General features: G+C 48.8%; 1 protein-coding gene across 4 annotated transcripts; it reads right to left on the reverse strand.

Annotated features, from left to right (window-relative positions):
- Positions 1-697: 697 nt before the first annotated feature.
- LOC123864899 (retinal guanylyl cyclase 1-like) lies at positions 698-14,971 on the reverse strand. 4 transcript variants are annotated; one of them, XM_045905628.1, is made up of 13 exons: positions 12,995-13,389; positions 12,813-12,913; positions 12,539-12,590; positions 12,133-12,338; positions 3,749-3,866; positions 3,039-3,332; positions 2,811-2,966; positions 2,567-2,738; positions 2,334-2,474; positions 2,075-2,267; positions 1,569-2,011; positions 1,302-1,408; positions 698-1,219 (listed from the first exon to the last, which is right to left on the reverse strand). In XM_045905628.1, exons 2-13 carry the CDS (start codon positions 12,882-12,884, stop codon positions 912-914), a joined length of 2,262 nt encoding a protein of 753 aa, XP_045761584.1. In that variant the 5' UTR covers positions 12,885-12,913; positions 12,995-13,389; the 3' UTR covers positions 698-911. The 4 variants fall into 4 exon arrangements, with proteins under 4 accessions (XP_045761584.1, XP_045761583.1, XP_045761585.1 ...); XM_045905627.1 differs by having other exon boundaries at positions 12,813-13,389; XM_045905629.1 differs by lacking the exon at positions 3,039-3,332 and having other exon boundaries at positions 12,813-13,389.
- Between the last annotated feature and the right edge of the window lie 2,940 nt (positions 14,972-17,911).

A 17,911-nucleotide genomic window follows, 5' to 3' on the forward strand; every position in this document is an offset into this window, starting at 1 on the left:
ACTATATTTAATTTACGATTCATTACGATTTTCGAAGCTCATTCCTAAAATTACTAGGCTGTCATGACGTCATCGTGACGTTTCGCCGCAACCGTTTACATCTATATTATATTGTGGGAAAGAGACGTGTAATGTATAGTGTTAAATTGCCATAAGAGGGTGAAATAGAAAGACCATGATACAAAGAAAGTTTTTTTTTTTTTTTTCTCTCGTCTGGCTTTTTACACTGATTAGCCAATGTCAAGTGTGTAGTTATTTACAAGTTAGGAAAACTATATGTATAAGTATGGACTTCGTCTGTGCTGGCGCCCGCCGACATACACGCGGCGCCCCTTTAGAGCGCTTCTCAGTCAGTTCCTCGGTCAGTTCCACCACCAATAAACACCAGCGGGACACAAAAACCGGCCACTTTTAACAAAAAAACACTCCAAAAAGTCACAACACGCGCGCCAACAAACGCCACCACAGACAAAGTCCATAAAGTTTATTATAGATAGATATTGATTTTTTCTATATATATAATCCGATATTATCGGTATGAATAGTACTCGCTACTAATCATAAACAGATCTATGGAACTTCGTCGTCTATCTCCGGATTCGTGGTCTGTGGTGTCTAGTCGCAAGTATGGTCCATGTTCAACACACGGGATGAGATAAAATCAATAAAACTACTGTTAAAGATAAAAGATTTTTAATAAAGAAAAGATTAAAAAATACACAAATCGTCCGAGAATACGTAAATCGGAGACTCTCTTTTAATAAAAATATTTCTCGACACGAGCTAAATGTTAATTTCTACGTAAATCGATAATCACAACGACATTCACGATATCTAAGAAGAAAGAGACATCGACCGAGCTTCCGAAGAGCTCCACTACGAAAATTATTGTCGGGGGAGGAGCCGTGACGTCACCACGCCGACACGTCCAGCGTGGACACGACGCGGCGCGTGCGGTAGCGCGGCGGCGCCGTGCGCGACGGCGGCGCGCGCAGCGCGAGCGGCTCCAGCGGCGAGCTGGCCGCGTCGCCGTCGGCCGCCGAGGCCGCCAGCGCGTCGCCGCGCTCCAGCGACCACTGGCGCCGCAGCCCGCGCGCGGCGCCGGCGCGGGGCGCGTCGGGGCCGGCCACGGACGCGGCCGAGGAGCGCAGGTAGCGCGCGCGGCGCTGCGCGGCGGGCGGGCTGTTGCTGGCCGACGCGGCGCCCGAGCGCTGCCACGCTGCGGGGAGAGCGGCCGTCAAACATTGCAGTGACGCCTCGATTTTCGCATTACATTTCGCTCTCATATCATCACAACTAACCGAACTTGTCTGGGGAGGGGTCGGAGCCCTGGCGCTCTGGCGCGGCGCGGGCGGCCGGCGCCTCGCCCTCGGCCTCACCTTCCGCCTCGAACAACACTTCTTCCGTCCTAATTTCAATTAAATATCAATGAAGGAATCTTAAAAACAAAAAAACTAATCAAAAGTGGACAATGGACATACACCAACTACACAAATGCACTATGTCGAACTACGAGTATATTCAGTGGAACAACCACTGTGAAGTATGCATGGGAGAGCGGCACGTACTCGAGCGGTGGCGGCGCGGGCAGAGGCTTGTCGAAGCCGTCCTTGCCCAGCAGCCAGTAGGTGAGCATGGCGCCCTTGCCCTTGACCGGCGTGAGGCCGCGCGCGCGCAGCCGGAAGCCGCCCGCCGCCAGCAGGCGCGTCGCCGTGGCACCAGACAGCTGCACACGCCACGCCGCGCCCGTGGACTCCATGCGCGACGCGGTGTTCACGGTGTCGCCGAACAGGCAATAGCGCGGCATGGTGAGCCCCACCACGCCGGCGCAGCACGGGCCCGAGTGCAGGCCGCTGCGCAGGTGCAGCGGCGCGGCGGGCAGGTGGCGGATGCGGAAGCGGCCCGCCAGGTGCAGCAGGTGCAGCGCCATGGTGGCCACGCGCTCGGCGTGGTCGGCGCAGCGCTGCGGCAGCCCGCCCACCACCATGTACGCGTCGCCGATCGTCTCCACCTGCGACACACGCGCGTTAGCGGCGGGGGCGCGGGGCGCGGGAGGGGACGGAGGCAACGCTACCTTGTACACGCGGTACTGCTCGATGGCGGCGTCGAAGGTCGTGTACAGGTCGTTGAGCAGGTCCACCACCTGCACGGGCGTGGAGCGCGCCGCCAGCGCCGTGAAGCCCACGATGTCGCTGAAGTACACCGACACGTCCTCGAACTCCTCCGGCTCCACGCGCAGCCCCAGCAGCAGCCGCTCCGCCACCGACCTGCGACAACAGCGACCTCGTCACGCGCCCCACGCGTCCACATCTCACTCCAACCAAAGCGCTCACCGAGGCAGCATGCGGTTCAGGAGCTGTTCCGTCTTTTTTTTCTCCATGTCGAGCTGCTCCGTGCGATCCTTGACTAATTCTTCTAAATTATTGCTATATTTTTCCAACATCTCAAACATGGAGTCCACGATGTTCGTTTTTCTGAAAAATTAAAAAGAGGGATATCGATTCGGACAGAGTGAGACACACGATTTGGATGAGAGTGAGACGTAAAGCGAAGGCAGGGCGGGTACCTGCCGCGGTGCATGTGGCGGAAGAGGTCGTGCAGGCGCGCGAAGTCGGGGCGCAGGTCGGGCTGCTCGCTCCAGCACTGGCGCATGACGGCCACGGCGTCGGGCGGCGCAGCGCCCAGCGACACGGACGGCCGCACCAGCGGCGGCGGGCGCCGCAGCTTTTCCACGATCTCTGCAAATGATGGGCGTCAGAGTCCGCGCACACGCTGCTCCCCCCCGCCTCTTCCCGCACGGCACCGCTCACCTTCCGGTGACAGCGACAGCATGCAGTAGGGCTCGCCGCGCACGATCACCTCCTGCATGATGATGCCGAACGAGAACACGTCGCCCGCCTGCGTGCCGCCCGGCACCGACGCCGAGCTCGCCTCGCGCAGCAGCTCCGGCGCCGTCCACAGCAGCTCTGCAACAGAGGCACGTGACGGACTCGAGGCGGAGTGCGGCGCGGGGTGTGCGGGAGGGGCAGTATACCGACCTCGGGCGGCGCGCGGCGGGTAGGGCAGCGCCTGCGCCGCAGCCAGCGCGGGCAGGCCGTAGTCGGTGACGCGCAGCACCCAGCGCGCGTCCACGACGCAGTTGCGCGATGACAGGCGCGCGTGCAGGCGCACGGGTGACTGGTGCAGGTAGCGCATGCCGCGCACCAGGTCCGTGAGCAACGACAGGCGGAACGTCCAGTCCAGCCCGATGTCGTCCGCCACCAGCACGTCCTCCAGCGAGCCGCGCCCGCACGCCTCCCACACCAGCGCCGGCCGCACCTCCGTCAGGCAGCCTGTGCGTACGGGGACAGTCATTTTTTTTCGGGTTGAGTATGGTGCGTGGGCCCTACTGGCCGGACGGCATCACCCAGAGAGTCGACGAGCCCGAAGCTCAACCCGGGGCCCGAGGAAACGATTGGAGAGATCGAGGGGGCGAACCACGGCCACGAACGAAAGACGTTAGGACGAATAACCGCACGCCGCCGAGACCGTGGCTGAGTCCACGTCCGGGTGACGTTAAACATCGGGGACCTCGTGTTCGCTGGCGAAGTCGCTGTGCAGGGTAGGCAGTGGATGACTATCGACCTTAGACATGCTTGATGTAGTAGACGCTGCTTTGCGAATGTGCGCGGTGAAGCTGATTTTCCCATCGTAGCTTACAGCCAGATACTGGAATTCAGCTTGGCAAGGGAGGGGCGATGGCACTCACCGATGAAGGGGTTCAAGTTCTCGTGGCGCAGGCTCTGCATGACCAGCAGGATGTCGACGGTCTTGCGGCGCAGCTCGAGCGTGGCGGCCGGCAAGTACTTCACGTGGACGGGGTCGCCCTGCACCATCACAACATTCGCTATCAGCTGACACTATATTATTGTACACAATACAGTGTGATTTTTTTAACAAGGACAGTACAACAAGGTTAGTTTAACAAGACAAGTAAGTAAGACAAATTCAAATTCAAATTCAAATTCAAATTCAATTTATTTTTATTCAATTAAACTTTTACAAGTGCTTTTGAATCGTCAAAATAATCTACCACTGGTTCGGAATGCTGTTCCTACCGAGAACACAGAACCGAGACAGTTTAACAAGGGGAAATACAAAACCGTAGGAGGTAAAGATTGACTATGCCAAAATTGTTTTCACAAAAAAAGAGCTGAAATTTCCACAGACAGCTTTCCTGTATCTCCTATGGTTTTAAATTGCCCCATACTGTCCCAGTTAAAACAACAGACGGTAGTATATCGATACTAATGCTCCTTCCTTTTAAAATTATCAGAATATATATTTTGATGTACAGAAATCGTCCAGTTACTGCAGTTTTATTATAGAATAGAACGTATGAAGCTGCACATAACGAGGTACAAAATAATGTAAAATGTAGCGGGCACCTTGTACCGGACGCGCGCGTCGGGCGCGAGGCGCGAGGCGCTGCAGGTGGAGGAGGGCGCGGAGGGCGGCGCGTCGGGGCGGCGCAGCAGCGCGGGGCGCGGCGCCTCGCGCAGCTCGTGCAGCTGCTGCAGCCAGCCCAGCATGCTCTCCATGCCCTCGCCTACGCCGCGCTCGTCGGTCGGGAACGCGAAGTCAGCGGCGGCTAACACGGGCGAGGCGCGCGGGCGGCGCGGCGCGCGGCGCAGGCCGCTCCGCCGCGCAAACGCCGCCAGCGCCGCGCCCGCCACCAGCGCGCCGCCCAGCGCGCACGCCGCGCACAGCGCCAGCGCGGCCGCGGGCGGCGCCGGCTCGCCGTCGGCGGCGCGCGCCTGGCCCCGGCGCCGAAGCTCGCGCTCGCCCGCCGCGTCCACGGCGACGCGCGTCGTCCAGCGCTCGGGCGCGCGCAGCGGCCGGTGCGATGTCACCGCGACGCTCGCCCGTGCCCAACTCGCGTCGACGGCTGTACTTTTGTACAAAAAAAAATTGTAACGATAAATCTCCTCCCCCGTTCGCATCGCTTCCTCGTGAAGCAGAGCGGCTTCTAAAATCTCGTCGTACACAGACCGCGCGTCAGAATCGATTTCGAGCGAGAGTTCATCGCTCAGAATCAGCGAGCGATCGTCGCGTGCGTCGTGGAGGTCGCCGCCGCGCTCGGCCGAGCCCGTGTCCGCTTGCGTACCGTCGCGGTGCGTCGCGTTTTCCCACAAAGACTGCTCCGCTGGGATCTCCGAGACCGAGACCGATGAATTGTCTGCAGCTCCGGTCGCGTTCCCGCGGTGAGTCGAGCGCAGAGGAAGCGATTCCCGAAGAGATCCAAAGTAATCCGATACGAAAACGTCCATCACAGACTCTGGAGTGGAGAGCGATTTCCCATTGGCCGCGTCGATCTCCGATACCGACTCGTTCGTGAGTCGGTAGTGCGCGTGCGCGTCCGCGGGCTCGGCCACGCGCAGCAGCAGCACGTCGGTGTCGGCGCCGCGCCACGTCGCCGCCACTCGTCGCCACGTCGCCGCTACGACCGACGAGTCGCAAAGGATAACAGCTGAACAGAATTAGGGATCCAAGGTTAGTTTCGTTGAATCAAATATAACTTCGTTCTCAGACGTCTGTGTAAGCATAGACGTTACATTATGACGACATGCGACAGTCGCACTTGAGCAGAGCCTTGTAGCAGTCACAACAAACAGCGGGGACTGCCGAGAGAAGTGAACACTTAACACCGTAACTTAACACAGTAGTATTTTAGGGTTCCGTACCCTAAGGGTGCCAATGGGACCCTATTACAAAGCCTCCGCATTCCATGTGCCCGTGCGTCTGTCCGTCTGTCTGTCAGCGGGCTGTATCTCGTGAACTATAATAGGTACAGAGTTGAAATTTTCACAAAATGTGCTTCGTGTGCTGGTCCGGCTCGTACTTGACGGTTTTTTTATCAAAATTTCATAATTTGTAATTTAACCCATTACCATTAGTTTAGTTTAGATGTTTAGTTAGAGTTCCGCACTTCAAAAGGAAAAAAGGAACCCTTACAGGATCACTTTGTTGTCTGTTTTTGTGTCTGTCTGTCCGTCTGTCGTGTCTGTCAAGAAAACCTATAGGGTACTACCCGTTGACCTAGAATCATGAAATTCTGCGCATAACACTGTATGGAAAGCGTCAACTGCAGCCTGCAAAACGAAAGCTCCACTGACGCATCAATTGCGCGGTAGTTAAAACAATCCCATCTCTTTTATTACCACAAAATGATCGATGAATCAGCCAGTGTTCATTGTCAGAGCTCATTTTACCTGACGGCGCGTAGACAGGGTTGCGCGCTACTCACCGTGCGGAGGGCGTGTGGGGTCGCCCGGCGGCCGCCGCACCGCCACGCCGGCTGCGGCCAGCGCGCGCTCCGCTTCCAGCAGCGCTGCGCCGCACTCGGGCGCGCTGCGGGCGGCCGGCGGCGCCACGAGCACGCGCCGCCAGCGCAGGAGCAGCGCGAGGTGCGCAAGCGCGGCGCCGCGCGCGCGCGCCTCCCCGCACGGCGCGGGCTGCGGGCGGCTCAGCGCGGTGGCGGCGGCGGCCACGGCGCCACACGCGCGCGCGCCCAGCCGCCCCACCGCCACCACACCGCCACCCGCGCCCAGCGCCTCCAGCGCGCGCCGCGCCACCGCCGCGCGCCAGCCGGCTCCGCACGTCTCTGCAACACGAGGGGGCGTCATCAAACGCGAGTCAAACATGAGGGCGGCCAAAAGAGGCGCACCGGACTCCTTATTGTTTTCGTCTCGACGGCTGGGTCTTCGACCAGTGATACGGTAAACATGAATCGGTACTAAAAGAAAAGTGAATAGTGATGCCCAAAAATGAAGCTCTACAAGCGATGGTAGGTGATGTCGTCGGAGCTGTAAGTACCTTCGTGGCCGAGCAGGCGGTAGTGGGCGGGCAGGCGCGAGAAGCGCGCGCTGTCGGTGGCGTAGCGCTCCAGGCGAGCTCGCGTGACCGCGTCCGGGGCGCGGCACGCCGAGCGCGCCACGAGCAGCAGTGGCGCGGGGGGCGGCGCGGCGGGAGGCGCGGCGGAAGGCGCGGGCAGCGCGCGCGCGCTCAGCAGCAGCAGGGCCGGCAGCAGCAGCGCGGCGCGCATGGCGCGCGGTCACGTGGCCGGCATGGCGCGCCGCTCGCCGCGCCGCCGGCTCGCTCGGCGGCGTCCGGTCGGGGCGCCTCCTGGCCGGTCAACGAATCAATCACTTTCTTTCAATAAATCGCACGAGATTCAAAACAACACTTACAAATTGTAAATTCAATCTGCGATAGTTCAATCACTTAATAATTAATTTTATTTACCTACAATTAACTCTACAGATTAGTGGTGTCAAAAAATAATTTATCTATAATACATATTCAATATAGAAAAATATTCAGGATATTAGATTTTCATTAAACCCCATATTGATTACAAAATATAGTAATTTAAAAAAAATAGAAATTCTTACTAGCATTAGAATTGCTTTTAAATTTGACGAGGCGTTTGCTAAAGATACAGCTACGATCTACGCCTACGTCACAACTCACAAGTCACAACAGTAATAATAAAAATATTGGATATTGCGTAACTGTTACATCATTTTTAGTATTTTGCCTATCTAACCCGAGATTGGTTCGAATGTGGAATACTGCGATAGAATAAATTATTTATCTAGGTTTTCGTATTCTATTAAATCAGGACTGCAGTTTATTTATTTGTCAACGTGAGTGTCGATAATTATTTTGAATGTGGATAATTAATTGTTTCGTTTTTCGTAGATAGATTTGTGTCGTGCGTTAGTTATTATTTATAGGTTAGGTAGTTAGGTACGTAAAGTGCTAGTTGATGTTTTTGGAAATATGTGCATAATTTTATAACACGTATGAATTAGCTACTATGTTTTCTTTTTAAGTAGTAAGTAGTAAATACCTATCTACTTAGTGTTTATGTGGTTAATTCTTGCAACTCAACTTCAGATTAGTTTTTCTAACCGATTGAGTTGAAATTTGAAACAGTAATCAGATATTTAACTTCGATTACAATGCAATAATTATGGTACCATATCGGTGGTTTGATGATGGAACCGGGTGGGCATAAAATTTCTCAACTTCTGAACAGGGTAACTCGGTCGTGTTTGGTCTCGTTGGATTTGCCTTGACAAGTACTTTAGAGTGAATATAGATCATATCCAGAATCTCATGATGGAGCTGGAAGGTGGCCATAGAATCCAAGTGTCCGTTATAGCTTCGGCGTGCTTGGCCTGTTAGATTTTTGTACCTGTTTTAGCGTGATGAAATAATTTCAATTGACATAGTTAATAATATTTTCAATGTACCTATTGACAAACTTGTACCTACTTTCTTAAGTTCGGGATTTCTCTATGTTTTTCAGGGTTCTGTATCGGAAGGGTGCTAACAACGAGAACCTATTATTTGTTTTTGTAACTGTAACCTTGTAGCTGTACTAATAAATATACTATAAAATATAGGTAGGTATATTTATTCAAGTAAACTTTTACATTTTACAAGTGCTTTTGAATCGTCAAGAAACTCGGCGGTTGCTCTTTTCAAGTGTTCAGTTGTTTATTAACCCCCGACCCAAAAAGAGGGGCGCTATAAGTTTGACGTGTGTATCTGTCTGTGGCATCGTAGCTCCTAAACTAATGAACCGATTTTAATTTAGTTTTTTTTGTTTGAAATGTGGCTTGATCGAAAGTGTTCTTAGCTATAGTCCAAGAAAATCGGCTCAGCCGTATGAAAGTTTTATCAGCTTTTTTCTAGTTACTGTAAACTTCACTTGTCGGGGGTGTTATAATTTTTTAATTTACACTTATAACAATATTATGTAATAGCAATTGCAGCCTCGCGCATTGCTGAAGCGAGTCAAATCCATGCTTTTTATGGTTTACATAATATTCTATTGTAAAAACAATAAATAAAAATCTGTTTTAGAATGTACAAGTAAAGCTCTTTCATATGATACTCCACTTGGTATAGTATCTTACTTGTGCTATAAAACCTACCTACCTGCCAAATTTCATGATTGTAGGTGAACGGGAAGTACAATTAAATAAAAATCTGTTTTAGAATGTACATTGTACAGGCAGGTGACTACTAGGCTACGTAAGACCTACCTGCCTGCCAAATTTCATGATTGTAGGTCTAGGTTCTTGACAGACACGACGGACGGACGGACAAACAAACAGACAGACAACAAAGTGATCCTAAATGAACTTTTAAGTACGCCTAGTGTGTGAACTAGACAGTCCTAAGCCCGTAAAAGTATGAAGGGAAGTTCAATTTTTTTTTATTTTTTTTAGGAATATATTCTATCGTAAAAAATATTCAATATTTTTAAGTAACTAGCGTTAGTATTAAGATATGTAAATGTAACCATATTTGACACCTCTACTACAGATACATGAAGGATGTAGCGTGTGGTGGTATCTATATTAATAATTCAGCGTATATTATTCAAAAGTAGGTTGTTGTTTAGCAGTCAATAATAATTCCGAAGCGGAGATGCGTGTCGCGCAACACGCAGCACGAGCAGGGCGTCGGGGCGGCGGGCAGGGCGCGAGGCGCAGCGCGGCGCAGTACGCGAGGTCGCGGCGCGCGCTCGCCGGCCACTGCCGCCGCGTAGCGCGCGCTCGCCACTGCGCACGCTCGGCGCACGCTACGCCGCCGCCCGTAGCACACGGGGCCCGTAGACTCACCGGCCCCTCGCCACGGCCCGGCGCGGCGAAGTCTCTCGTGTGTGTGTGTGTGTCGACAGTCACAGTATACTATTATCGTCCGACGATGCACACGTCTTGACTTATTCATTTATTCATTCATAAGCGAAATAACCCGGTCAAATGCGAGTCGGACTCGCACACTAAGGGTTCCGTACTCAAAAGGAAAAGAGGAACCCTTATAGGATCACTTTGGCGCCTGTCTCTCTGTCTGCCCTTCTGTAGTGTCTGTCACGAAAACTTATAGGGTAAGTACTTTCCGTTAGTCTAGAATCATGGGCAGGTAGATAAGTCTTAATATAGCACATGTAAAGAATAAAATTCTAAAACCGTGAATTTGTGGTTACATCATTGGTTACATCACAAAAAAAAATTAAAATGGGTTCAAGAACTAATAATAATATATAATTAGTATTTTCAATTTTCAAAGTAAGATAACTATATCAAGTGGAATGTCATATGAAAGGGCTTTATCTGTATACTAGCTGATGCCCGCGACTTCGTTCGCGTGGATGTAGGTTTTTTAAAATTCCCGTGGGAACTCCTTGATTTTACGGGATAAAAAGTAGCCTATGTGCTAATCCAGGGTACAATCTAACTCCATTCTAAATTTCAGCCCAATCTGTCCAGTAGTTTTTGCGTGAAGGAGTAACAAACATACACACACACATATACAAGCTTTCTCCTTTATAATATTAGTGTGATTCTAAAACTGATGTTTATTTTTATCCGATCGCTGGCCACGCCACCGGTTTCACTTATCCAGTTTGGTGTCGGGCGAAACAGATACTGAGGATGGGGAACGTGGAAAGGGAATTGCCCTCCCCGCGAACCCTAGCCTTCGGGAGGACCTGTGGATGATGCACGCGGGGCGATGCGTCGTTTACAGCGTGGTCGGGTTGGTCGGCGTGCAGACAGCTGGTTGTGACATGCCTGTAACGGGCACATAGTGTAGTGGTGGGCTGGCGGAGTAGCGAGGCGTCGCCGGTCGCTTGTGCTCCGTCGTCAGCGGTGGGATAGAACTGCGTGTGTAGTCGGTAGGACTCCGACATAACCACTGTGGCCGATGGTATTCATGACGGATTTTTAGTCGGTAGGAGTCCGACATAACCACTGTGGCCGATGGTATTCATGACGGATTTTTAGTCGGTAGGAGTCCGCCATAACCACTGTGGCCGATGGTATTCATGACGGATTTTTAGTCGGTAGGAGTCCGACATAACCACTGTGGCCGATGGTATTCATGACGGATTTTTAGTCGGTAGAAGTCCGACATAACCACTGTGGCCGATGGTATTCATGACGGATTTTTAGTCGGTAGGAGTCCGACATAACCACTGTGGCCGATGGTATTCATGACGGATTTTCCTCTAGGTCTTGTTTTATTTTTTTTGCTATTTGCTACTTTTTGATTAAGTATGTCATGACAAAACTTACAGTTTGTATTGTTAAATATTTTTTTATTAAAAAATTTATAAGATAAATATAGAAATATGAATTAATAATAAAATAAATGTAGTTATTTATCACCCAGTCAAAGTAAATGCGACTCTTCCCATCGAGTCATACCTAGAGTAGTACTAGTGTGACATGATCAAGTGTGACTCGTCAGGAAGCTGTTTGGATGAGTCGGTATATTAATTAGTTAGTCGTGGACCGTGGTGGGGACTGGGGAGCATCGGACGCGGCGGGCAGCAACTCGCCGCGCGCGACGGCCTCGATGCGGGCGCGGTCGAGGCGCAGCGCCGCGCGGCCCTCGCTGGCGGCCAGGTCGCGCGCGCCGAGCCGCGCGTAGAAGCGCAGCGCGTCCGCGTTGCTGCTCAGCACGTGCCAGTCGATGCGGTGCACGCCGCTCTCCAGCGCCATCTGCACACGCGCACACCGCACTCAACGCGACACGTCCCAGAACGCTCGGCTCGTTCGGGCAGGGTCCCTACCTAATTGTCCTAAATCAGCCTACTTGTCGAAACGGACAGTTTCACCTGGCACTGTGGTCACTCGGCTCGGATGTCCGCTGGAGGCTCCAGGCTCTTTGCAGCAGGTGTTTACACACTTCGCCAATTATTCAGCGATACACAGAGTTTGAAGCGGACCACTATCGCTATCGGCACTACCGAGTCATACATTACTCAAATCACGATCCTATCTTATCCTCCCCAGTCCAATTAATGCATTCAAATCGGTTCAGTAGTTTCAGTAGATTAAATAGTTTAGTTTTTACATCTATTGGCACTCCGAGCATCCATTAAAATCTCCTAACGCGGCTTAAGAATTTTTCACTTAACACAAAAAATACTGTTTGGGCCTCCTTAATCATTATTCTATACTCATATGGATAACTTATATTTAGCTTCCTCCGATTAAATTTTTTAAAATATTATGTTCGATGTAGGTACAGAAGTCGTCCAGTGATTCAGCACACAAGGGGCTCGACCTGGCACAGCTCGCGCAGCAGGCGGCGGCCGACGCCCGCGCCGCGCCGCGCCGGCCGCACGTACAGGTCCTCCACGTAGAAGGCGCGGCGCGTCCAGCTGGAGTAGGCGCGGCTGCACAGCGCGTGGCCCACCAGCTCGCCGCCGACCTCCGCCACCAGCCCGAAGAACCAGCTCGGCGAGCTCGAGAACCCGTCCTCGATCAGATCTGTCGACGTAACACATACATCGTGCGCTCCGCTCCTCTTACTTAACGACTAGCAATATGTCTGACTGAGTTGCGCTATTATAATTACGCAGGCGTGCTGAATACATCATTAATTTTATCATTGACTACTTTTGCTTAATTTTAGTGAATAAAAGTTAGTAAATGCACTATTAATTATTCGTTAACAATACACTGTTCACCTTCCACGCTGAGTTTCGGCCCCTCAGGCATCCCCTCGAACGCCGCCAGTTCCTGCAACATCCAACAGAATCGTTGTGCCTACCTATTATTGTATCAAATAATATTTATGGTATATATACTCCACTCATACTCATGCTATACCTAGTGGTTCTTAACTGATGAGAATAACCATAATCCGAAATTTACCGATAAGCATCCGATAGGCTAAATCTTTTCTCCCGCTGTTCACGTAAATAAGGCCGACATGCGCGTGTCTCGAGTTACATCACTCACGTGGATCATGCGGTGCACGGCGGGCACGTCCTCGCGGCGCATGGCGCGCACCGCGCAGGGCTCCGACGACATGCTGACTCCACCTCGCTGTATGCTGTGAACTATAACACAAACGTCACAGTCGCGACAGCTCGCGGCCGACACGCGTGCTCGACCTTCGACTACATACAGACAACACATACCTGACTGCGCATAGCACGCTAGCAACGTAGACGTAAGCTAGGTATGGCAGCTGAGAGCAGTGTGATTGTTTCGTGTTGGCAGATAGATGCCGCTGTAGGTACAATAATTCGTTATCTGATTCCATTACAGATTGATTAAACGAACTCTCTCTTTGCGATTGTTTTCAATGATTAATAATTTTGATGATTCGTATGATTACCTGCTTATTTATCTTTTCCTGCCTACACGCTATTATATTAGGCCAGATAAAAATAAAATAGTATTGCCTGTAGTCGTTTTGACATCTGAAGACAAAAAAAAGTGAACTTAGCAATAATTTTCTAATGAAAAAATATTTTATATAGGTACTTATTTTAATTCTTATTACAATATTATTTTCATTTGGCAACCGGGCCCTTTCATAAGTACGGTTTCTCGTTGTAGTCTAGACACTAGTGCCATCAGTGCCATCTGTCGATATAATCGGCCATTACTTTGCCAACAAAGTTTTAACCATACGTCACTCTTCGAAGCTAGATGACGTTTTAAGGAAATGATATTTAATTGAAATAATAAATATGACAATTCTGTGACCATGTACATAGATCTAGAATCTAGATCTTACAGAGCTTTTTTTTTTTTTTTTTTGTTGACGCTGGGGAATGCATTTACGCATCCCCCCCGGAGGGAGGGTATGTGGGACTCGCCGGCCGAGAGGCGACCGGAATACCCACTAAACCCCAGCGGCGCTACTGCGCGTCGCCTGGCGACTGGGTCACGGGAACGGCCGAAGCAAACACCGCAACCCAGCCAGCGACGTCTGCCGAGGCAGACCCTCCACTGGGGACCTGCTCGGTCCCCACCACCTCCGGGACGCACCAACGAAGTGCGTCCCCCGACCCTGGGACGCGCACGTCGCCCGTGTCCCGTCCTACGCTTCGTCCACTGTGCCCTCTGCTAGTCAGAGGGACACGCGGAGAAACCTCCCCCCCTGCCAGGTCATTAGCCATAGCCAACAATATCTCCGAAGAGAAATTATTAGCCATGTTACCGGGGCGCACCGGCCCGAACACTGCTCTTCCCCTCGGACGCATCCAAAACGGACCAGCAGCATCCAGGCACACTGGGAGGTTACCTGGCTGGCGCCCCATAGGGATTAATATTCTTTTCTCTAACATGCATGGAAATATTGTCATTATTTTGAAAAAAGAATACGTGAAGTATCGAATTTTCGGAGAAAGAAAATCAAATCCATTGCTGGAGCGTTTTTTGAATTTGAAACGGCGTGGAGGTTATTAATAAATACTCTTTGGCAAGAAACAGTTAAAAATTATTTTGCTATAATCCGCCAAATACTCTTTGATCGGATCTCTTTTGTCATTACTCATTCTTGGCATACCATAGTCTCTTTGCTTAGTACAAATTGCGTTTACGTGGCTGCACTGTATAGCCCTAGATGCGTTTGTCTGTCGGCACAGATGATGAAAAAAAAATTGGCGGCAAAGCTGAAAATTCGTCTTGATTTGTTATTTAGTTACATACCTACTTAATAAATATACATTTAATAATAATTAAAATGAGTTTCAACGGCTCAGAGTGTGAAATGGAGATTAATTATTGCACTCCACTAGATTTAAGATCAGAAGCCAAATTGAATTGGCAATGGAAAACCTGCTTTCAGCGAAGTCAAGAAAAATACATGAAAATATATGAAATTTTTATGAGTTGGAAAAACGAGAAAAAAGTCAACATTTCAAGTCAATATATTTACAACAACATAATTTTTATAAGACAAAAATTTTCAAAAGAAAAATAAAACCGACTTCAAAAATCACAAACACTAAAAAGTACAAAATAATTTTTGTTTAGCTACACATGTAATGTACCTAGGTATGAAGTCGGGCGAGCTTCACTCTTGGATTTATAATATGCTCGCTCGACTTCATACCTAGGTACATTACACGTGTAGCTAAACAAAAATTATTTTGTACTTTTTAGTGTTTGTGGTTTTTGAAGTCGGTTTTATTTTTCTTTTGAAATATTTTTATTTCACAGTTTTTAGTGGCCCCACTGTACATTGCGGCCACTAAAAAGTATGCAATGCCAGTTAAAACTGTTTACTAAGCTATTACACTGATCGCAAGCAATTTGCTCTTATCCATTGAGAAGTTCTGTTCTCCATCTCCGAAGATATTCATCAGATCTTCACCAAATTTATATGGGACCACCTGCACAGTATACCCTTTCAAACAAAAAAAAAACATATCTTGTGAATGTGGTAACCGCTACAGAGTAATCGGGGAACACACATAAAAAATAAAATAAAAAATAAAAAAAAAGATTCCGACGAATTGAGAACCTCCTCCTTTTTAGGAAGTCGGTTAAAAATATTCTTAGTTACAAGAGAGTTGGCGATCTACACAACAGGCTGACTAGACACCGTCAAGCTTGCGACTCCTACGCTCCGCCTCAGGAAGGTCCAAAAGTCATTTGTGGGAATGGGTATAATCTTTTATAACAATTCCTCAGCCAATTTTGGACTTGCCTTTACACAGGTTCAAAAAATCTACTAAAAATATGCTCCTGAGAAAAGCGTAATATTATACTATCGAAGATTATGTAAATGATAAAAGAGCGTGGATTTGACCTGCAATTCGCTCCAGCAATGCGCAGGACTTCAATTGCTTTTATACATGGCATAATATTGTATATCAAATCTTTGAAAAGAGCAACCGCCGAGTTGCTTGCTGGTTCTTCTCGGTAGAAAAGGCATTCCGAACCAGTGGTAGATGCTTTTGACGATTCAAAAGAACTTGTAAAAGTCTAATTGAATAAAGATATTTTGATTTTTGAATTTTTTGAATTTTCTCCGAAACAGTATTTTTGGCGTATTTTAATGAGATTGCTAAAACTAAAAAGCCATCTACATTATGGGCAATTGATTCCATGCGGAAATGTACAGTTCATGTTAAAAACGGCATTTGATGTATAATATAAAAAGTGTGTTTTATTTCCTTGCATTCTTTTGAAAAAAACACTATATATGGCTCGGCGGGAAATGGCAATTGCCTGTCTCGTATTTAGTGAAGTCCTCGCCAAACTCATACTCGACCTGCAATTGCCTATATATCCTGGCCTTTGCAATAATGTACTATTAAAATGAAGATAACTTTGATGGAGCATTTTTCTGAACACTAATATTATGTAGGTAATAATTTTTAGCCGTTTAACGTCCGTATTACCGAACATCCAGTAATCAATTGTTAGGTAGGTGTAACCCGGGAAAGACAGAGTACCTACTACTAATAACACCCTTATGTCCAGGGAAATACTTGCCACGGAATTAAAAATAACCTAATCTACACCGGATAGTCGCGGGCGTCATCTACATAATTGGTAAAATGTGGTAAAAAAACAGTTCGTATCCCGGAAACGTCTTATGCTACTTTTATTTATTTATTTATTTAATTAATTATTTAATTAGAACGGACCTTTTAAGTCCAATTACACTAATTAAATTATACAGTAAAAATAATTTTGTTAAGTCAATAATGTCTAAAAAGTAATGTAAAGTCTAAAATGTCAACTACAAATTCTCACAAAAGTGCAGGATCTGACCTATGAGGTCAGCCCATTTGTCAGCAAATATGTCACAGCGAGGGGACTCCTTCAGCAAAGTGCGCGGTATGGGAGACCTGGCGCGCGCTACCGTGCGACTAAATGGACTCACGAAAAGCTTGCGGCGGCGGCGGCGGCGCGGGCGGAGGTAGCTGTGATCAGTGGGTGCGTAAGCGGAGCAGAGCTTGTTGTGCAGAGCAGTCAATCACACCCATAAGAATCTTGCAAATTGTACCAATTTGTTCGCACTCTCGTCGGGTTTTACTTTTAAGCGAGTTGAAACCCAAGTGCCCTTGGAGATTTTTTTTTTTTTGATCCCGGGAAACCAATAATTTCCCACCTGGTTTTTGTAAAACCAAAACTTACGCCCAGTAGATAGCGGCATCATAAAAATATTTAGAACTCTAACATTTTATATATTGTACCTACAGTATGTAGTAACGTCAGTGTGTAAGCCACACTGCGTTCTGGTCTTCACTTCCACAGTGCACAGTGCGACCGCGCGGCGATCATCTGCATCATCAGTCATCATCATCACCCACTCACCACATCACAATAGTATCTAAATAAGTAAATGTGACTTTTCATCGATTTTCTTTTTCTTACCATCGAGTCACACCCAGAGTTTCTTATCACCGTGGCACCTACCTACATTTTCATCATCATCGCGTGCCTTCTTCGAAACGAAGTTTGGCGATCATCATCCGAAAAGCTTCTCTATTAAAAGCCGCCTCTTTCAACTTCGGGTCGCTAAGCCCTGTCCACCCCCTTATATCGTCCAATCATTTGCGTCTTTGGCGACCTTGAGCTCTTTTGCCTGCAATTCTGCCTTCCAACATTAATCTTGGGAATGAGAATTGTCCTCCTCTCTGTAAATGCCCAAAGAAAGCGAGCTTCCTTCGCATGATGGTGGACATGAGTTCTCTCTCTTTGTGGACCAATTCCAGTACCTTGGTGTTCGGTGTAAAGCTGTTCCAGGTTATCTTGAGCATTTTCCCGTAAATCCACATTTCGAAAGCTTGCAGGCAGTTAGTTGCTTCCTTTTTGAGAACCCAAGATTCATACATAGACCAGACATAGCACTTTACAAGGCGGCATCTCAGCTCAAGCTGTAGGTAATTTGGTGCTGCAGAGGATCTTGGACATCTTGTGGAACATGACTTTGGCTTGGCTAATACGGCACTTTATTTCTTGTCTACCTACATTTTACAAATTCAATAATAATTATTATTATTTTTGACAACAATTAAAAAGTGTACAATGGTAGGTAAGTACCTACCGAAATTGAATAAAGGATTTGATTTTGACTTTGACTTCGT

This window comes from Maniola jurtina, chromosome 4 (assembly GCF_905333055.1).
Source record: "Maniola jurtina chromosome 4, ilManJurt1.1, whole genome shotgun sequence".
Taxonomy (NCBI): Eukaryota; Metazoa; Arthropoda; class Insecta; order Lepidoptera; family Nymphalidae; genus Maniola; species Maniola jurtina.

What these genes read in the sequence shown, in the direction of transcription:
- LOC123864899 (XM_045905627.1), bottom strand. Translation starts at nt 12,992, where the DNA reads ATGTGTTGTCTGTATGTAGTCGAAGGTCGAGCACGCGTGTCGGCCGCG. An exon ending in GAACTTGAACCCCTTCATCG is followed by an intron (nt 3,333 to 3,748) that starts GTGAGTGCCATC and finishes CCGTACGCACAG; the next exon opens with GCTGCCTGACGGAGGTGCGG. An exon ending in CCCGCCGCGCGCCGCCCGAG is followed by an intron (nt 2,967 to 3,038) that starts GTCGGTATACTG and finishes CCTCTGTTGCAG; the next exon opens with AGCTGCTGTGGACGGCGCCG.